This window comes from Hypomesus nipponensis, chromosome 4 (genome assembly GCF_054491055.1).
Source record: "Hypomesus nipponensis isolate SF chromosome 4, ASM5449105v1, whole genome shotgun sequence".
Taxonomy (NCBI): Eukaryota; Metazoa; Chordata; class Actinopteri; order Osmeriformes; family Osmeridae; genus Hypomesus; species Hypomesus nipponensis.
Window position 1 is genome coordinate 16,296,002 of NC_140364.1, and position 20,478 is coordinate 16,316,479.

Genomic DNA, 20,478 nt, shown 5'->3' on the forward strand with positions numbered 1-20,478 from the left:
CTTTGAACCCCAGCGACAATCCATTTGACATCTTTCTGAAAAAAGAGAGGGGGGCCTTAAAGATGACATTTGAATTCACGATGACTTCTATTTCTGACAGTAAACCTGGTGTAAATGACATGCAATAACAATGCAGGTACGGTATAAGTACATATTTTAATGGTTCAGTAGGCTAGAACTTTTAATTTGAAACCGTGAAAATACTTGGCGTTGATTCTTCCAGTCGGACGATGATGAGACAATAGCACCGGCAATGTGAATAACGAGATGGGAATTCAGGAACAACTTCACCTTAGTTGGATGTTCACAGATAGTTAAATCAACTTTCAACAATAAATCCTATATCAATTATTTCAATAAATGTTCCGTTTTAAAGTCAATGATGATTCTCCGGCTTGTTAATGCCATCTAGTGGCCATTGGATTAGTCGCTGAATCCTCAATATTACTACATTTTAATTGTTTTTTAAATTACGCAATAATTGTAAATACTCAATTTGGAAACGAATGTGATGAATAAAGAGAACGACATCACGACACTTGTTTTCGAAACCGCCAACACCGTCACCTGCAAGCCTTTAATCCAGGTGATAACCACAGTGAGAGAACTCACTCGGAAAAATAAACAACATGGTAGAACAATTGAAAGATAAACCGAGAACTTTCTCCCTCTGCCATTCCACCTTCCACGAGACTTATAAGAAATTCGGAACAAAATCACAATGCCTTTGCGATCCACTTAAATACTTTTCTAGGCAACATGAGAGCACAACATGGTCAAAGAGGTCAGGGAACTTCCCAAAATAACACTTAACATCCCTGTTTAAACAAGATCAAGAGAACAACTAAACATAATGCAACTATATCAAGAAGTGCCACTGGCGGGAGAGAAAGAAAAAAAAAACTTGTTACGAATAAATAAGATGCGCGATAAACACCTGTCAGAGCGCTAAGTGCTTTCCATGATTCCCTTGGAACAGGAGGGCAAAAACACATAACAATAACATGCCCAACTTCCACTAACTAACATCTGAAAAAGCTGTTTGTGTGGATGAGGATCACACCAAACACCAACACTCGGCACTTAAAAACAAATGAAAACATTCCCAGCAGAAGTTCATATACATTATTGTAAACAGCTAAACTCCAGGGCATACCAGACCTAGCGTACTGAGTGTGGTGGTTTGGCATGCCTTGTTTGCTCATACAGGAAATACACCCCCACCACTAATGTTGCATTGTACCTATTAGACACCAGCATGGGACAGCTGCCTCAGGCAGAGAGAGATGGAAACAGAAAGAGAGATGGAGAGACAGAGAGAAGGAGAGATAGTCAGAGGGAGAGAGATGGAGATTCAGAGAGGAGAGATAGCGATGGAGAAAGAGGGAGAGAGTCAGACGGAGAGAGATGGAGAGACAGAGATGGAGAGAGAGAGATGGAGAATGCTCCCCCTCCAGCCTAGTACCACACCTGCCTGTACAGGACTGAGGGAAGCCTGTGTTGCTGGAAGGTCAACTGTTCCTACGTCTTCAAAAGGATATTCAAGGCACAGTGGAACTGACAGGAGGTTAAACCAGAGTTACCTAGACATCAAGAAATCCAGTGTTCATGGCCTTAACTCATTCTAATTTGTTCCAGAAAGGAGAAGGTTAGCTCCGTTTGCAGAGATCAGGAGCAGCTTCCTTCAGTAGGCAGGTGCTGTGGTGGGAGTCTGACACTATCTGCCTTTGCAGGATCTAAGGGGCTGTGGAGAAACAGGTGACAGTCTTGGAGGATCTGATGTCCGTTATTCCAGCATTGAGAAGAGATAAACAGCTTCCATGTTCAGAAGCCCAGAGACAAGCTACCTGTCCAACTGACCATTACATCGTTTCAGAGAAATGTACAATGCCATCGTCACAACTGAAATATGTTCTTTACAAAGCAAACAATCACAAATGTAAGAAACGGTGATATCAAAACATGAAAAGAAGTACTTGAACATTCATTTAACACAGGGCTTCACATCCCAGCTGCGCCTGTCCCACCGGCCCAGAAGCTCCAGGAGAAACACGGAGGCCTGATTCAGATCAACGTAGAAAAGAGTGTTGATCTCAGGGAAGGGCAGACGAACAGCTGAGAGCATCAGGTTGATCTCAGGGAAGGGCAGACGAACAGCTGAGAGCATCAGGTTGATCTCAGGGAAGGGCAGACGAACAGCTGAGAGCATCAGGTTGATCTCAGGGAAGGGCAGACGAACAGCTGAGAGCATCAGGTTGATCTCAGGGAAGGGCAGACGAACAGCTGAGAGCATCAGGTTATCACCTGGAGACAACTTACCTTCTTCCTGCTTGCTTCTTTTTATGACCTCAAACGTCTAACGGCCCAATCAAAACTCAGAACACCAGAGAGAAAACCCAGTCAAAATGGATCCAAAAGACTTCTGTATGGTGTGTGTGTGTGAGAGAGAGTGGGCAGGTGTGTGTGTGTGAGAGAGAGAGAGAGAGAGAGAGAGAGAGAGAGAGAGAGAGAGAGGATAGGTGTGTGTGTAAGAGAGAGAGAGAGTGGGTAGGTGTGTGTGTGCTAGACTGCCAGGGAGAGAGGGGTGTCCACGCTCCAACAAAGCACAACCAAAACCTAGCTAAAAAACTAAAAGGTGTGTGTGTGTGTCACTTCTTCAGGGGCTGGTAGACAGAAGCATTGGGGTCCAGAGAGGAGGGGCTGTTGTCCATGAACTTGGAGGAGTAGTGAGGACCCACGGAGTTCAGACTGCTGCTGTCGCCTGAGTAGGTGAGGCTGGGCATCACAGCCAAGACCTCTGCTATCTTCTGCTTCAGGTCCACTATCTCCTGCTCCCTCTGGTGGGTCTGGCCTGGTGGGGGAGGAAAGAGAGTTAAGGTTAGGTGACAGTATGGACTGAAAGACCTCACTTGGTGCCTTCAGATAGTGAGAGATATTCTAACAGGAAGGAGGACTCTGACGATTTTAAGTGCAACTTTGATGCTTAGAATGGCTCCACTGAGGATGACTGAAGGAAGGAGGGAGTATAGAGGGCGTCTCTCCAGACCTTGAGCGATCTCCAGCTGTCTCCTGGCGTCCCCCAGGGCAGAGAACAGGTCCAGTTTGATCCTGGTCTCAGCGCTCAGGCTGTTCTCCAGGTGCTGAGTCTTCTCCTGCATGGCCGACAGCGCAGACATCAGCACCTCCGTGTCCTTCTCATTCTCCTTGTACTTACGCAGCTCCTAGACCATGGAGGAGAGGAGGAGAGGTAGGATGAGGAGGAGGAGGAGAGGGAGATGGAGGAGACAAGGAGAGGGAGAAGGAGCAGATAAGGAGAGGGAGGAGCAGATAAGGAGAGGAAGGAGGAGATAAGGAGAGGGGAATAGCTGTTCAAGGGCATTAGGGGACTTTCAGGGACAGACAACCAGGCCTACAATGAGTGGATGGATGGATAAAGGACGGATGAAGGGATGGATGGATGGAAGGATGTAGGGATGGATGGAGGACGGATGGATGATTATGCTCACCTGGACTTTCCCCTCCAGATCCCTGATCAGCTCCTCCTTCAGCTTCATGTCCATGGAGAGCTTCTTCCACTCGTTCTCCAGCTCTCTGATGCGACCTCTCAGAGAGTCAGTACACTCACCCCTGGGAGGGAGAAAGAGTCAGTACACTCACCCCTGGGAGGGGAGAGAGAGTCAGTACACTCACCCCTGGGAGGGGAGAGAGAGTCAGTACACTCACCCCTGGGAGGGGGAGAGAGAGTCAGTACACTCACCCCTGGGAGGGGAGAGTCAGTACACTCACCCCTGGGAGGGAGAGTCAGTACACTCGCCCCTGGGAGGGAGAGTCAGTACACTCGCCCCTGGGAAGGGAGAGTCAGTACACTCACCCCTGGGAAGGGAGAGTCAGTACACTCACCCCTGGGAAGGGAGAGTCAGTACACTCACCCCTGGGAAGGGAGAGCGGAATGGACAGAAATATATATATATATATATATATATATATATATATATATATATATATATATATATATATATATATATATAGATATAGATATATAGTCATTTAATAGCCTGAATCAGGCCTTTGTGTACCTGGTCTTTGGTGTGTGTATGGTGTGTGTGTGTGTGTATGGTGTGTGCGTGTGTATGGTGTGTGTGTGTGTGTGTGTGTGTGTGTGTGTGGTGTGTGTGTGTGTATGGTGTGTGTGTGTGTGTGTGTGTGGTGTGTGTATGGTGTGTGTGTGTGTGTATGGCGTGTGTGTACCTGCTGGCAGCAGCCAGGGCCACAGCCCTTGCAGCAGAGGCCTCCTCCAGCTTCTTCCTCTTCCTGTCGTCAGCCAGCTGTCTGTCGGCCAGGCAGCGGGCCTCCTGCTCTCCCTTCAGCCTCTTCTCCAGCTGGGACACACTCTGCCTGTCCTTCTGCCTGGCCTGGACCGCACTGTGCAGCCTGCACACGCACACACACACACACACACACACACACACAGTTAGAGATACACACATGCTCATTCCACTGGTGGCGCTAGGTGGGACTGATCTACAACAGGGGTCTGAAGGATGCAGGTGTGTGGAATGAGTAGGTTTAGAAGACTGAGGGTGTGAGTCTGTGAGTGTGTGTGCGAGAGCGAGTGAGAGAGTGTGTGTCCTCACTTGCTCTGCAACAGCTCGTTGTCCTGTCTGAGCTGGCTGAGTTCACACCGCAGACCTCGGTCCTGCAGGGTGAAGGATGTCAGTTGGCCTCTCAGGTCTGCTTCATTCTGCCTGCTGGCCTGCAGCTCCGCCTTCAGACGCCTCACATCCTGCTCCAGCCTGGGGGGAGAGATAGAGGTACTGCATCCTGTCCTCATCCCCTCATAGAGGTACTGCATCCTGTCCTCATCCCCTCATAGAGGTACTGCATCCTGTCCTCATCCCCTCATAGAGGTACTGCATCCTGTCCTCATCCCCTCATAGAGGTACTGCATCCTGTCCTCATCCCCTCATAGAGGTACTGCATCCTGTCCTCATCCCCTCATAGAGGTACTGCATCCTGTCCTCATCCCCTCATAGAGGTACTGCATCCTGTCCTCATCCCCTCATAGAGGTACTGCATCCTGTCCTCATCCCCTCATAGAGGTACTGCATCCTGTCCTCATCCCCTCATAGAGGTACTGCATCCTGTCCTCATCCCCTCTCGGATATCCTGTAGCTGCCATCCTCCTGACCTGACACAGCTATGACTGCTACAGTGTTGACCCCCTGGGTCTACCTGGAGGACTGGTATGTGTGTGTGTGAATGTGTAACAGGTGTAGTCAGAGTAACTTCCTCCCAATCTTTGAGGTTTGAACTCAGGACCTCTGACTAGCAAATGCAACCACCACCTTTCCTATCACCAATGATGTGGGTTGGCTGGCTGTCCTACCGTGTTAGAGCCTCGGGCTTGGCCAGCTGGTTGTTGGGGATGCAGTTCTCCACAGGGTCCTTCTGGGCTCCGCCCACAGGGTCCTTTGTGGCTCCGCCCACAGGGTCCTTCTGAGCTCCGCCCCTCCCAGAACACTTTTGCTTCTTCTCATTCCTACTGGCCGACGGCACGCTCCCATTGGTGGAGCTGTGGTTATGCGGGGATGAGTTGGCCACACCCCCTCCGCTGGCGTTTTTGTAGTTCTTAGCCCCTCCCCCCTCCTCTCTCGGGGGCATGGATTCGGAGAGTGTGTGCTCTCCTGATAGGTCGTTGTTCAGCCTCCTGCCCCCCCCGCTACTCTCCATGTACTCTGCCTCTGACAGTCTGGCCTCTGCGGGGGGAAGGATGCTGTTGTTGTTGACTCCTGTGAGCTGCTGTTTCTTGTCTCGCTCCTTTCCTCCCACCTCCTGCTCCGGTAATGCAACACACACGCTCTTCCTGGTGGGCGGGGCTCCATTCTGGGAGACCTGGGGCGGGTCGACCTCAGACACGCCTCTCGCTAGGGCAGCTGGGAAACAGGAAGTGGAGGACAGGTTAGACATCAGGTGAGGAAGTGGGAGAGAGACAGGTTAGTCAGGTGAGAGAGAGAGAGACAGACAGACAGGAAGAGAGACAGACAGAGAGAGAGAGACAGGCTGGAAGAGCAGAGACAGGAAGAAGGGACAGGAGAGATCAGCAAATGCTGCTTGGTTTGTTGTTGGAGTTTAGACATTCTCTTTAGATTGATCTCGCACTTGTCTTGTTGTGAGTGTGTTTGAATGTGTGCATGGTCTGTGAGAGTATTAATTAGTGGTCATGATGAGAGAGAGAGAGAGACAGAGAGAGAGACAGAGACAGAGAGAGAGAGAGAGAGACAGAGAGACAGAGAGACAGAGAGAGAGAGAGAGAGAGAGAGAGAGAGAGAGAGAGAGTGTGTGAGAGCAGTTATATGTCAAGTGAGAGAGTGACAGGTTAGATGAGGTTGGTCAGGTGTGAGAGAGAAAAAGAGACAGAGAGAAAGAGAGAGAGGATTAGATGAGTTTAGTCAGGTGTGAGACACAGGTTAGTCGAGGTTAGTCAGGTGTGTGAGAGAGACAGGTTAGATGTGTGTCTCACCTTCCTCCGCCTCCCTCTCCTGTCTCTGCAGCATGTGTTGCTCTGGGGGCAGGGCCTGCTGCAGTAGCTGCATGTAGAACTCGTTCTCCTTCTGCACCTCCCTCTGCTTCCGCAGACGCATCTTGTAACTGACGTAGCTCTTGAACCCGAAGCCAAGGGTCACCACCGGGTAGCCAATACTGATGGGGGGGGGGGGGGGTTACTACAAAGATCTTGATGACTAGGGATGCAGCGATAAACCAATTTTACATTCAACGGTGATTTAAAATGTCTTGGTTTTGTAAGCGTAAAGGCTCAGCTACACCAAGTGTCTCTGTTTTCATTCCAAAAAGGGACATTATGGTTCATGATCTTTCTATGAACAACCATTGCACTGTGAGAACATTTTCTTTTCCATTTTCTCCTGTTGGTAGCTTGAGCAATATGCGATTCATCATTGCGTGTGTTCGTTTATAGTGTACCTACTTTCATAAGGTATTGCATAAGGTACATTTCTTGTTGTTTGTTAGTTAATTTGCAAATACAGGCTATATTGTATATCATATATTGTTTTCAGAGGTTTTATTGCTCAATTGTTAATCAGATGTACATGCTCTACATGTGAGTGTCTCCTGCCCTGAGCGACGTGCTGGTTTACCAGTGGGCAGCAAAGGGTCGACACAGGTCCACGTGGAAGTTCTTCAAGTCTTTGAAGCGGATGGCTGCTTCGATGTAGACGAACAGTATCCACAGAGACACAGTAGGGAGGCACACCCCTCTCTCTGCAGACACCAGGGGGGCACAGGTCACACACCTGCTGCACTACCTACATGCACTACTGACACATCACTCTGGAGAAAAACGTCTGTTGAATGGATAATAATTATAAACCGTTCAATGTCGAATATCGGCCATCTTGACTTACCGGTGTGCCAGACATACTGCACCCACACGTAGGTACTGGCAGCGAAGAACAGCCATTGGACGGGGATGAAGAGCAAGCAGATGATGTCTGACGTGAACGCCACACACACAAAGAAAACTGAGAATGCCTGGAGGAGGGAGAGAAAGGGTAGGAGGGGAGGGGAGAGAGAGACAGAGAGAGAGAGGGAAAGATATATAATATACAACTTGATCTCATAACTCTACCAGGTGTTGTGTACTCTAGAGAGAAGTTTTACTGACGCTCTGAGAGTCAATGGACACCCAACCAAAGGTTTGAGGGAACCATAAACACAACACACACACACACACACACATACCAGCCCCTGGTATCTGAAGGAGTCGTAGACACTGCGGATGAAGAGCCAAAATGGCCACAGATACTCAAACCTGAACTCCAGAACAAAGTCTGCCAGCAGCACCAACACCCACACCACCAAGAACTTCAGGTACAGAAACGTGCTGGGGAAGGAGAGAGGGAGGGGGACAGAACAAATATATCTGGACTTTAGATGTGAGGGATTAAGATAAAAACATGTTTGCACAACAGCTGTGTTTACAGATGAGACATCTCTGATCCGGAAAGTGTTAGTTTGACCTCCACTCCGACCAGCTATGTATGGATGACAGAAGATGAGCTTTGTTCATTGGTTTGGTAGAAATTATTCTCGCTCACTTGTCCAGTAGCACTGACGGCTTCAATAATGACAGGTCAGTTAAAACATAAGAGTTTTTGCCGAATTCAGACGGGTCTTGACTTGACCCTTGTGGCTTTCCCCCTTCACGAGCCAAGTTGAGTTACAAAATGAGCACCAAATTCAAAGTAAGCCGGATGGCTTTTCACGACATCAACATTACAAGCATCCTTCTTCGGCTTTCGTAGAGGAAAAATGAAAATGTACACAAAAAGCATTTCACCACATCGGAATTGTATGATACACTGGCTGTTTACAGTTGACCGGACTGTTTCAATTTGCATGTTTTGCCTAAATGCCAAAGCTGTGAACATTTTGTGCACAAATCTGTCGAGATGTCAGCTGTGAAGAGAGGCCTCGTGTGGAAACTCAACACCGACACGACCACACTGACAGAAATAGACAGGTACCGAGCTTGCTAGCTTGCAGCTGGGTAGCAACAAGGTTGCATTATCTGTCAGACGCTAAAAGAAAATTCGAATACAGAGAGGCGCCATTGTTGCACGACAACTACGTTCTCGTAGCTCCGTTTATCCGTACCTGCTATATATACCCTCGCTGATTCGGTTCCGTTTTAACGGCCGTCGGAGTTTGCTGCAGTCCGCATTGCGCCGCTTCATTCTCCACCTCTTGATTCAGTCTTATTATCAGCCCGGTAAATATTGAGACAGTCTCATACGATTGACCAGATATGTACATGTCTTCAGATAGCCACCATTGTTGTTGATTTTTGCACATGAAACAAAGAAATAAATAAAAACACTGAGGAAGGCCCCTCCCCTTTCATAATACGCTGAAAATCGCCAATAACGCCATGACGTCATACTGACGTTTACAACGCTGGAAAAATGGCTGTCTAGTAGTCGACAAGAAATTTACCAGATTCTTTTTTTGTCTTATGACTAGAAATTGAAAGGTACGTTCTGCGAAGTTTATATAGCTAGCTAAGTACATTCGTGTATACATTGTAGTGTGTCTATAATACTGTCACCTCTGGCATTTTATATACGGAATAATGAACTTTAATCTTACTACAACTTAGTCCCATGCTTGTTTAGCCACGTTTGTTATAGCTAAAAACTTCACACATGATGTATTTCTAGTTTCTTAGCGATCTACCAAAACAATTCAACGCTTTCGACCGTTAAGAACGTGCAGCGAACATGTGTCCTAAATTGATGGTGATGAAATATAAAGCACAGCTTATTAAATGTACATGGGTATGCTATGTAGCAGTTATAGGAATTCTTGAAATGATATATAACTACCGAATTGGTGCTTCCTGTGTCCTATGGTGTTTTTAGAGTAGGCCTACATTAATTGACCCACTCAAACAAAATGAACAAATAACTTTATTAACAACTATGATCATATGCTTTTATATTCATGTTGTTTGTAAAATATGTGTATTTGAGAATTGGATTTTACTTCATTATTGTATGACATGTTAGTGATACCTAATACCTATTAGTCTCTGCTGCTGAAACACAGATTTCCCCCCGTGAGTCCTACTTTTTGTCTTATTAATCAACAGATGTCATCCTCCAAAGAACAAGCTAAAGAAAACAGGAAGTTGCCAGGTGTTCTGAACCTGAACAATGAGGTGGTGAGGATGAGGAAAGAGGTGAAGAGGCTGAGGGCTCTTGTCATCAGGAAGATGACCCGGCAGATTACAGCCTTGAAGAAGAAGAAGGGAACCGTGGAGGACCTGGAGAGGAACAGAAGAAGAGTCGAAAGGCTGCTGGAAGAAATCCACCAGATGAAAGACCTCAAACCAGACCAGGTGAATGCTGCTTCTTACTGTAGACACAGTCAGAGAGGGTTTGTTGGATAACTACACACTGCATGAGTATGATCAGCTGTAGCTGTTGGTGACCCTGCGTGGCTCTTGGTTGATGATGATGTTTTGTGTTTACCAGGTCACCAAAGCTGCCCTACAGAAGAACCTGAGTTTTGAAAAAGTTTGCAAAAACCCCACGTCCACACTGTGTGAGCGAGCCACAGCACGCATCGCTTCTCACCCGCAGTTCAGCAAGAAGATAGACGCCATCAAAGCTGCTGTTAAGGCCTTCAAAGAGGAGAGGGTGAAGGCAGCAGGAAAGCAGACAGGGAGGAAAGAAAAGCAGCCTGACATGTCAACAAGCCAGTCGAAGGACGGTGATGCAGAAAAACAAAAAGGCATGGAGAACCAGGAGGTGTTGGTACAGGAGGAGGAGGAGGAGAAACATGACATGGAGCAGGTAGATTGCAAGGAGAATAAGGAGGAGATGGAGGATGAGAAGCTGTTGGAGGTAGAGGAGGATGAGAAGGTGGTGGAAGTAGAGGAGGTGGTGGAGGTAGAGGAGGAGAAGGAGGTGGTGGAGGTAGAGGAGGAGAAGGAGGTGGTGGAGGAGGAGAAGGAGATGGTGGAGTTAGAAGAGGAGGAGGAGGAGGAAGTGGTGGAGGGGAAGCATGCAGCTGGAGAAGATGGAGTTAAAGAGAGTGAGAATGCAGCTGGAGAAGATGGAGTTAAAAAGAGTAAGAATGCAGCTGGAGAAGATGGAGTTAAAGAGAGTGAGAATTCAGCTGGAGAAGAAGCTGCTGAAACAGCAGAGAAGACAAGCCCCGCTAAAACTGGCACTCAGGTCAAGGTGTTAGAGACTATGGCTTGCAAGCTCATGAGAGTGCAGAACACAGACACACATAGTCTCCCACAACAAAACAAGGTCAAAGAGACAACCGGCTCACAGAAGGGACCCAGGCTTAAACCAGACAGGACCGAGACAGAGGCTCAGAACACAGGGGAGGAGGAGGAGGACAGCAGGAACCAAGAGGAGAGTGACTTGGAGTTGTCTGCTGGTGAGGAAGAGAAAGAGTACTTTGACGACAGCACAGAGGAGCGTTTCCGTAAGCAGTCCTCCCAGTCAGAGGAAAGTGAAGACGACGACTTCTTCCTAGGAAAGGTCCAGAAGTTCAAGAAGAAGAGGAGCAGCTCTGCCCCCTGGGGAGCTAGGGGGAGCAAGACGGAGCCAGGAACAGACTCCACCTGCCCTCCTCACAGCTCAGACCACAACCAGGCAGAGCTTGACGAACTTGAATCCAGGCTGAACTCCAGAGCCACCAAGATGAAGTCAGTCTTCTGTTCCTCCCTGTCCTATGGGTCCAGAAGGGGAGGGCAGAACCAACCTGGGGGAGGGCGGGGAGAATCAGGGGGGAGGGGAGGGAGTCGAGGAAGGGGCAGAGGAGGAGGCTTTCAGAATCAAACCCAGGAAAGAGGAGCCTCCAGGTTTCAGAAGCAGGGTAGAGGAGCAGAGAGGACGCCCGCCCTCCCCAGGTTCAGCCGTAACAACGGAGACACAGGTCACCAGTCACACAACAGCAGCTCAGTCGGGAGGGGGAGGGGCCGGGGGCGAGGAGCTGGCTCTAGGCAACAGGGTGGCAGGGGTTCTTCCCATCATGCACCTGAGCAGGCACTGCATCCGTCATGGGAGGCAAGCAGGAAGAGGAAGTTGCAGGGCAGCCAGATCCAGGTCTTCCAGGGGAAGAAAATCACATTTGACGACTGAAGCTCTGTTCTCATCAGCCCTGGAGCCAGGTGACCGTGCGGAGCATCAAGTTTCTGTTTAGACTCGTGCCCTCAGCTCCTTGTGTTCGACGAGGCTCGTCTGAGTTCTCGCTTGCGCTGCTTGTACTGTTGCCCTCTGTGTTATTATTTTGAAAGATCTGAGCTTAACATTATTACATTAAGCAGAAACTTGTTCTGTGTTTGTACATCTGAATACATGATCATGTTTACCATTTATAGAGACATTGTTAATAATTTGTGGTTGAGTACCATGGGAACAATTATTTAAAGCTTCTAATGTTGAGTTTCATAGATTTAGTTCTGTTTATCGTAACTAGGGAAACACAATTTCCACAGTATTGCTTATGAACTATAAGAAGTAAGATTTAACCAAATAAAACGTTATTTACATTTATTCATTTAGCAGACGCTTTTATCCAAAGCGTCTTCCAAGAGAGAGCTTTACAAAGTGCATAGGTCACTGATAATAACAACAAAGTAGCCCCAAAGCATTGTGGGTAGCCAAAACATGAAGCACATATTGTGAACAACCAAAAATAAGTGCCAAAGGGAAGAACCATAAGAGCATGTAGTTAAGTAAGTTACAATTAAACAACATGAATCGCTTTAAGTGCAAGTGTACCTGTAGAAAAGCAAGCAACAGTAAAAAAAAAACGTTATACATTTGGATTTTCTAAAATAATTCCTCTGGGTGAACTCACCAAACGGATCAGACTGGAATATGATCGATTGTTGTGAAATAAACAGTTCATAAAATATTTTACCTTTTCAATCCACCAGTGTTATTAGAAACAGCCATACTGAGCTATCACCATATTTTGATAAATGATTTTATTAGCTTCATCTTGCGTATGAAATACGTTGTCTTCAAGTTGGTGTAAATTATCAAATAGGTTAGTTAGCCAACCTAGCATTGGTCTAGATAAATTAGTCAAAACAATTATTTCATTCAACAATGCTAATGTTCTGCTCATAATGACCTCAAACAAGAGAATCATGCTTGCTCTTTAGGTCGGCGTCTTCGTCTAATTGGCCGATTGTGCCTACGTCATCACGCACAGACTTCATGTTGCTGGAGCGCTGACCAATCGTGTAGAATATGTAAATATTGTTTGAAAATTCCCCGGGAAATCCGAGTTTCGCGGCAGGGCCCTTTGCGCGAAAACTGTATCCCCTCATTCATTGTCAGCTTCCTGGAACCATTTTTTATCCGCTGGAGACGAACGCGCGACCGGATTAAATCCGTTGCATCTGCTAGTTCTAGGGAGTTTTCATTTAATATTTACTATGGATTGGTCATGTAAGACAGTGGTATAACAGTTACTTCGATTATTTTTTGTTGAATCATCGCTGATTTTGTGGAAATAAGCGCCCAAGTTACAGAGGGACAAAAAGGCATTCGAGCCTTAAAATGAGAAAGGGGGTAGCCTCGATCCCAGAGAGAGTCCTTATTTCAGGGGTCGGGGGCTCCTCTATCGACAAAAACACGGTTTTAATATCAGATCGCTATCCTACTGCTACATACATACAGATAATAACACCTCCGTCCTGCGTAAATCAGACCACTAATGTTGGTCTCCCCGGCCCGACCGGGAGTCTGCTGTACGCAACTCCCAATCCATCATCACCAAACGGGACAGGACAGAACGTCACGCTCGGACGGCCACCGGTAATCGTACTGTCTCTTGTTGAACTTTTCTAACTTTCTACGAATGTGAAATATGTTTCTAATATTGAATTTGTGTTGAACAAGAGGTGCTTGTCCATCTGGCTAGCTTCAAACAGTGAAGCAGTTTCCTATCCTTGCTAGCTAATCTCCCCCTCGCACTAGAGGCTCGAGACTGCCTCTGCCTTGTGAATATCCGGCTCTATGAAGCTACTATGAATTTGCTGCCTGTGTAGTCGAATAACTTGAAAAGCCACATCGATTGTTGCACAGTTAATGCACTTAAGGCAACTTTACGTTATAGCTTGCATGGCAACTTGTCCCTTCTCGCTAGCTAGCCTTCTTGCTAGTAATTGCCTAACGTGTGATCCAGGTATTTGGATAGCTTGCTAGTTAGCCCTGTGTTTCTAGGTAGCGAGAGAATATACAAGCTAGTTATTGGAAGGCCAGCTGTACCATGCTGCTGGTGTAGGAAGCTAATCGGACTGGAAAACCACCCGTTTCGCCACCCCAAAAACTTTGTAAAGTTTCGATTCTCGTAATTTATTTCGACATGGTGTTCGAGCGTTCAAGAAAATCCTGTTGATTATAAATGTACATATGAGCAACGACACCGTAAATACATCGTTTTTATACATGATTTATAATTAAAAAAAAATAATAACCTAGCTATCTGAAGAGAAACTAGGCCTTAACTACCTCTGTAGGGGGATGGGGTTCAGCTCCCACCAAAGCGCACTGGAGACGCGCACTGGAGACTCACTCTGTTTCCATCCCCCCAGTTGCAGCATGCTAATCCCGGCTAACGTTAGCGAGACTCAGCAGCTCGATGAGAAAACACGAGGGGGGTTGAGGGTGATTGTACACGTACAGTACAGCGTGATGTCATATTATCTGTACCAACAGTCAACTGTAATCAAACCACCATGGGAATTAACACAGGTTTGGTAAACTGTTACAGATTTTTCCAGCTAGGTAGCCGCTGAGCCAGCTAGCTGCGTGAAGAGGGGGTTGGGTGTGCTCTGAAGGGGCTGCATTCAGTTTGCATGAGCTCCAGGCTGCTGTCTCTGATCCCCAATGTGATGTACATTTGTCCTAAGGAAGTCTGTGGGTAGAGCGTGTACCATGAGGGCTAGAGTCCCCCACAGTGGCCTGCATGTCGCCCCCCTCTCTCTCTCTCTGTGTGTAAAATCGTGGTGTGTCCCCAGGCAAAGCGCAGGCTGCAACTGGAGGAGGGAGCGAGGCCGCCCATGGAGGACAGCGTCCGGGCAGGCCGGGGCAGGAGGAACCCCCCCCCTGTACGGGGTCCCAAAAGTAAGACTGGGTCCCCCAGAGACACTGCCTCAGACATGAAGCCTTATCTTATGGTGAATTCAGATTTACATTAGCTAGGGCCAGTCTCAGCAAATGAACCCTCCTAAACTAGTCACTGACCACATTTAACTGCTTTCCATGAGCCCTTTTACTTAAAAATTTAAATTCTCATTAATGCAGAGCCTTCCCATAACATGTACGCTAATACCAGCCCTAATACATCAGTACATGGGGTTGTGACAGAGTTAATCCCCCCCCAGCTCCCAAGTCCCCCCCCGAGAAGACGCGCTACGACACGTCCCTGGGCCTGCTCACACAGAAGTTTGTGCAGCTGCTGGCGCGCTCGCAGGATGGCGTGGTGGACCTGAACCAGGCCTCACAGGCCCTGCAGGTGCAGAAGAGAAGGCTGTATGACATCACCAACGTCCTGGAGGGCGTCCACCTCATCAAGAAGAAGTCCAAGAACAACATCCAGTGGATGTAGGTGTGACCAACAGTCAGACCGGCTCACTAGACAAGCAGCATAAAGGGTGTGCTTGTGCTCATCTGTGTGTGTGTGTGTGTGTGTGTGTGCAGGGGCTGCAGCCTGAGTGAGGAGGGCGTGGTGGTGAGGAGCAGCCACGCCCTGGACAGGGAGCTGCAGGAGCTGAGCGTGGAGGAGAGAAGGCTGGATGAGCTCATCCACACGGCCACGTGCAGCGTCTCCCTGATGACTGAGGACCGGCTCAACAAGTCATATCCTTCCCCACGTAAACCCTGCTACAGCTACTGAGGGCTTGTGGGGTGTGTGTGGAGGTGTGTGTGTGTGTGTGTTGGAGGTGTGTGTTGGAGGTGTGTGTGTGTGTGTGTGTGTTGGAGGTGTTGGAGGTGTGTGTGTGTGTGTGTTGGAGGTGTTGGAGGTGTGTGTGTGTGTGTGTTGGAGGTGATGGAGGTGTGTGTGTGTGTGTGTGTGTGTGTGTTGGAGGTGTTGGAGGTGTGTGTGTGTGTGTGTGTGTGTGTGGAGGTGATGGAGTTGTGTGTGTGTGTGTGTGTGTTGGAGGTGTTGGAGGTGTTGGAGGTGTTGGTGTGTGTGTGTGTGTGTTGGAGGTGTTGGAGGTGTTGGAGGTGTTGGAGGTGTGTGTGTGTGTGTGTGTGTGTGTGTGTGTGTGTGTGTGTGTGTTGGAGGTGTTGGAGGTGTTGGAGGTGTTGGAGGTGTTGGAGGTGTTGGAGGTGTTGGAGGTGTTGGAGGTGTTGGAGGTGTTGGAGGTGTTGGAGGTGTTGGAGGTGTTGGAGGTGTTGGAGGTGTTGGAGGTGTTGGAGGTGTTGGAGGTGATGGAGGTGATGGAGGTGATGGTCCTTGACCCTGCTCCACGCTGGCCTACTTGACGTACGAGGATGTGAGGAGGATCCCCAGTCTGAAGGAGCAGACTGTGATCGTCATCAAGGCCCCAGCAGATACCAGGCTGGAGGTGCCCCATCCAGAGGAGGTGACCGTACATACACACCCTCATACACACACCCTCATACACACACCCTCATACACACACACCCCTTAAGCAATTCTATTTGTCTCATGCACAGAGCCTCCAAGTTCACCTCAGCAGTACTCAGGGGCCTATAGAGGTGTTTCTGTGTTCAGATGACCACGCCCCCTCCATACCCACAACGGAAGCTGCCTTCTCAAGGAGCTCCTGCTCTCCTGTCAATGGACTCTCCTGCTCCTTCCTCAAGGTGTCCCAAGGTAACTTCTTGTGGGGTGTTCTTGCTCCAGATGTCCTTCACTGCTAACGCTAGCCTGCTGTGTATGTTAGTCACTGGGTGGTCCAGATTTTTCACCCACTGATTGGTCTGCACCTCCTCTCTTTCTCACTTTCCACCTCCCTCCTCTCCCTCTCTCTCTGGTTCTTTTAGGAGCTGGCCAGCCCAGCAGCTGTAGTAATGGTTTCTCCAACCCCCTCTCCAGACTCCCAGAATGCCCAGCGGTGACGGTGAGCTCTGTCCCCTCCCTCCTCCCCCGTCTTGAGGACCCCTTTGTGGCCCTGTCTCCCCCGCCGGCCCTCTCTCTGGATGGGGGAGACTACCTGCTGAGCCTGGGGGAGGATGAGGGTGTGAGCGACTTGTTCTCCCCCTTCCCCCTGCCCCTGCTGCCTCTGGATGCCCTGCTCTGAGCTCCACCCTGCCTTGCGTCACAGGAGCTGACATGTTGGAGGCGTTACTAATCAGACTCTGCCTCACATTGGGGTACATTTTCTGTGTTGGGTCACCTTTTCCTGGAGGCAACCACACCCTTTTCCTGTAGGAAACCACACCCTCTTCCTGGAGGAAACCACACCCCCTTCCTGGAGGAAACCACCCCCCCCCCTTCCTGGATGAAACCACCCCCCCCCCCCCTCTTCCTGGAGGAAACCACCCCCCCCCCCCGCCCTTCCTGGAGGAAACCACCCCCCCCCCCCTCTTCCTGGAGGAAACCACCCCCCGCCCTTCCTGGAGGAAACCACCCCCCGCCCTTCCTGGAGGAAACCACCCCCCCCCCCTCTTCCTGGAGGAAACCACCCCCCGCCCTTCCTGGAGGAAACCACCCCCCGCCCTTCCTGGAGGAAACCACCCCCCGCCCTTCCTGGAGGAAACCACCCCCCGCCCTTCCTGGAGGAAACCACCCCCCGCCCTTCCTGGAGGAAACCACCCCCCGCCCTTCCTGGAGGAATCCCCTCCCCCCTTCCTGGAGGAAACCACTGGAATTTGGTCTTGTGAGAGAACAGCCGTCTGTGTGACTGCCCCTCCCCCCAGGGCAGGCAGGGTCAACCAGGCTCTGCTGTGCTTTCAGAGTTGTGGTTCAGTCCTGGGCCTGTCCTGGGCTTGTCCTAGGGTGGCCCAGGACTGTGCAGTGTCTGGGCAGGAGAGCTGCAGGAGCTTATGCAAGGGCCTGTTCTCCCTGCTTGGTAGAGACCGCAGCCTGTTACCACAAGCAGCCCGTTGCCACAAGCAGCCCGTTGCCACAAGCAGCCCGTTGCCACAAGCAGCCCGTTGCCACAAGCAGCCCGTTGCCACAAGCAGCCCGTTGCCACAAGCAGCCCGTTGCCACAAGCAGCCCGTTGCCACAAGCAGCCCGCTGCCACAAGCAGCCCGCTGCCACAAGCAGCCCGCTGCCACAAGCAGCCCGCTGCCACAAGCAGCCCGCTGCCACAAGCAGCCCGCTGCCACAAGCAGCCCGCTGCCACAAGCAGCCCGCTGCCACAAGCAGCCCGCTGCCACAAGCAGCCCGCTGCCACAAGCAGCCCGCTGCCACAAGCAGCCCGCTGCCACAAGCAGCACGCTGCCACAAGCAGCCCGCTGCCACAAGCAGCCCGCTGCCACAAGCAGCCCGCTGCCACAAGCAGCCCGCTGCCACAAGCAGCCCGCTGCCACAAGCAGCCCGCTGCCACAAGCAGCCCGCTGCCACAAGCAGACCGTTGCCACGACCTGCGTTGTGTGTTACTGCCATCCATAGTCTGCTTCAATACCCAGGGACAAGCAATGGTGCCTCCTTTCTACATATCACATACACCACACACGCGTGCACACACACTCCGCGCCACACACTATCCGCACCACACACAACGCTGATAAGGAGTGTACCCTATCCAATGATTCATTTAGTGAGCTGGTAGTGATGTTTGAACTAGTGTGAGGTTCTGCTGTTCTCAGGGCCCTGGTAGATTTGACTTGAAATGACATGTTGAATAATAGAAGTGCATGTTATAAAGAGAAGTTCCTTTGTTTTGATTTGAACCGTCCTCCCTTTTAATTTTTACCAGACTTTACCTGACAATTGGATGGTTTGTTTACTTGAATCCTTAATTTCCCTCTTGTGCATCAAGGTTCAGTCTGGGGCTGCAGCAGTCTGGATATTGCAGTCTGAGGTTTTCCTCAACACGCACGGCTTGTTACATCTCAGAACTTTGTTTAGCTTTGCTGTCCGAAGTGTTATAACACGTGAACATGGAAGATTACGTCAACACCATTGAGAAGTCGCAAGGCTTCAATCTCAGTTACAGTCTTATCAAATGTAGGATTAATTTAGTTTTTTACACCTATGGTTCCTGGACTACATAGGGGCTCTGTTTGGTTTACAGCCTGTTACTGTGTTGGCTTGATGTGATGCCTTGATGTGTCCTGAAGGTAAATGGAAATGATGATCCAGGAAGTACCGTGTCACCCACCTGTGACAGCTTCCTGCCGGCAAGCAAGCTCCTCCCCCAGGCTGCACTCTGTCCACAAGTGGCTGCACTCTGTCCACAAGTGGCTGCACTCTGTCCACAAGCGGCCACAATGACCAATGTTAATGTTTTTCAGTCATAAAGAATAGTGTAATATTGTCAATAACTTGAGTCTTGTTTTTCTGCAGCTGTGCAGCGGCCCTGCTCACTGCTAGGCTGTGTTCTGGTTGTCATCATTACGGATGACTTGAAGAGCACGTGTTCTTTTTGATATCACATTCACACTGCAGAGCCTTGAGGTTATGGACGGGCACCAAGTCAGCAGGAAACTGGCTGCAACAACACACGGTTGTAATGTGTTCCAGATCGGTTCGTACGGATAGAGGTCCTCTCGTAAGCAGACAGCTGTCTCGGAACCACATTGTTTTACAGATTATTTTGCATTAAATATCAGCCCATTTTCATTGAGCATTTCTGGAATGCTAACAAGTGGAGTTGTGTCCATTTCTCTGAGGCTGTCAGCTGAGTGCAGCTTCCTGGTGTGGAGCCAGCTCAGAGGATGGGGTCTGTTTAACCCTGAGTTAAAATGCGTACAAATTTGTGTGTGGGTGTGTGTGTGTGTGGTAAATAAAGTTATCCAGCGTTGTATTTTCAGAATGTTGTTTTCTTCTAATGGGGTCTCCCCTCTCTGCTAGCAGTGTGACAGCTGGTGTCTGTAGAGTCGAGGGTCACACAGGACTCCAGGTCAGGGGTCAACGAGGTTCGGGGATAAGTGCTTGGGGGGTGGAGGTGAGGGCAAGATTAGGAGGTGGGGGAGGACTTCCTCAGGGTGTGGTTCACCAGCTGATTGAGGAAGACGAGTGAGTCCTGTGGTCTTCATCTCCACAGATCCAGAGCTGCAACATCGCTGGCTGTATAATACTGACCAGCAGGGGGTGTCACAGCTCAGCCTATCAACAGGCCTGACACTGGAGAGATGAGGGCTGTTGGTGGTCTGCTTCCTAGCCTCAACTGAATGATGTCATATTTCATTGACAACCTAGCCAGATAGCTAAGAGATGCAGGTCATTCCAGTGATCATGAATGCATGGTTCAGACTGCATGGTGCTGTTGACCCCCTATGGTTCCCCTGCAGCCAGGCTGTCTAGCTGCTCTGTGCTGGAGAGGAACACTGTCCCGCATGAGGTCTCCAGTCTGCGCTTGTCTGCAGGTGAGAAATGACATACTTAACCCTTGTGTTCTCCTCGAGGCATTCTGACCCATCAGTCATTGTGACCCACCTTCGTTTGCGACAATTTTACCGCATACAAAAACAAAGTGAAGCATTTTCTTTTAACTGTTGGGCTGTCTCAGACCCCCCACATTGCAAAGGTTAAAAGAAAATTATTTTTATTTGCCTTTGTATTGGGTAAAATTGGGTAAACACAACGATGGTTCGCTATGAACCTTTTGGTCATGTGACCCGAAGGCAGCACAAGGGTTAACATGATGATGTCATCCACATCAACAGAGTGCAGTACTCTCTCCTGGCCATAGATGGCATTGTCCTCATGGGTTTTCAGCTGTGATTAACCCCGTTCCCCACTTCCTGTTGAATGCAGGTCATCAGGTGTCACTGGGCA

The 20,478-nt window shown here is 49.3% G+C and overlaps 3 protein-coding genes across 3 annotated transcripts; 2 read left to right on the forward strand and 1 right to left on the reverse strand.

Moving 5' to 3' along the window:
- Positions 1-539: 539 nt before the first annotated feature.
- On the reverse strand, positions 540-8,891 carry maco1a (macoilin 1a). The gene is made up of 11 exons (XM_084697113.1): positions 8,677-8,891; positions 7,762-7,903; positions 7,425-7,551; positions 7,158-7,281; positions 6,521-6,699; positions 5,387-5,933; positions 4,635-4,793; positions 4,249-4,431; positions 3,507-3,627; positions 3,047-3,221; positions 540-2,851 (listed from the first exon to the last, which is right to left on the reverse strand). The coding sequence occupies exons 1-11, from the start codon at positions 8,754-8,756 to the stop codon at positions 2,649-2,651; spliced, it is 2,040 nt and encodes a 679-aa protein (XP_084553239.1). The 5' UTR covers positions 8,757-8,891; the 3' UTR covers positions 540-2,648.
- Positions 8,892-8,950: 59 nt separating this feature from the next.
- srfbp1 (serum response factor binding protein 1) lies at positions 8,951-12,473 on the forward strand. Its single transcript, XM_084697118.1, has 4 exons — positions 8,951-9,052; positions 9,671-9,919; positions 10,056-10,520; positions 10,659-12,473. The coding sequence occupies exons 2-4, from the start codon at positions 9,671-9,673 to the stop codon at positions 11,679-11,681; spliced, it is 1,737 nt and encodes a 578-aa protein (XP_084553244.1). The 5' UTR covers positions 8,951-9,052; the 3' UTR covers positions 11,682-12,473.
- Positions 12,474-12,848: 375 nt separating this feature from the next.
- On the forward strand, positions 12,849-19,513 carry e2f3 (E2F transcription factor 3). Its single transcript, XM_084697114.1, has 8 exons — positions 12,849-13,370; positions 14,576-14,681; positions 14,942-15,161; positions 15,258-15,415; positions 16,032-16,147; positions 16,242-16,401; positions 16,572-16,648; positions 18,819-19,513. The coding sequence occupies exons 1-8, from the start codon at positions 13,113-13,115 to the stop codon at positions 18,996-18,998; spliced, it is 1,275 nt and encodes a 424-aa protein (XP_084553240.1). The 5' UTR covers positions 12,849-13,112; the 3' UTR covers positions 18,999-19,513.
- The last annotated feature ends 965 nt before the right edge of the window (positions 19,514-20,478 follow it).

What these genes read in the sequence shown, in the direction of transcription:
- maco1a (XM_084697113.1), bottom strand. Translation starts at nt 8,756, where the DNA reads ATGAAGCGGCGCAATGCGGACTGCAGCAAACTCCGACGGCCGTTAAAA. An exon ending in AGCGAGGGTATATATAGCAG is followed by an intron (nt 7,904 to 8,676) that starts GTACGGATAAAC and finishes CTCCTTCCCCAG; the next exon opens with CACGTTTCTGTACCTGAAGT. An exon ending in AACGAGCTGTTGCAGAGCAA is followed by an intron (nt 4,432 to 4,634) that starts GTGAGGACACAC and finishes GTGCGTGTGCAG; the next exon opens with GCTGCACAGTGCGGTCCAGG.
- srfbp1 (XM_084697118.1), top strand. Translation starts at nt 9,671, where the DNA reads ATGTCATCCTCCAAAGAACAAGCTAAAGAAAACAGGAAGTTGCCAGGT. An exon ending in AAGACCTCAAACCAGACCAG is followed by an intron (nt 9,920 to 10,055) that starts GTGAATGCTGCT and finishes TGTGTTTACCAG; the next exon opens with GTCACCAAAGCTGCCCTACA. An exon ending in TAGAGGAGGAGAAGGAGGTG is followed by an intron (nt 10,521 to 10,658) that starts GTGGAGGAGGAG and finishes AAAAAGAGTAAG; the next exon opens with AATGCAGCTGGAGAAGATGG.
- e2f3 (XM_084697114.1), top strand. Translation starts at nt 13,113, where the DNA reads ATGAGAAAGGGGGTAGCCTCGATCCCAGAGAGAGTCCTTATTTCAGGG. An exon ending in CCCTGTACGGGGTCCCAAAA is followed by an intron (nt 14,682 to 14,941) that starts GTAAGACTGGGT and finishes ATCCCCCCCCAG; the next exon opens with CTCCCAAGTCCCCCCCCGAG. An exon ending in TGAGGACCGGCTCAACAAGT is followed by an intron (nt 15,416 to 16,031) that starts CATATCCTTCCC and finishes GACCCTGCTCCA; the next exon opens with CGCTGGCCTACTTGACGTAC.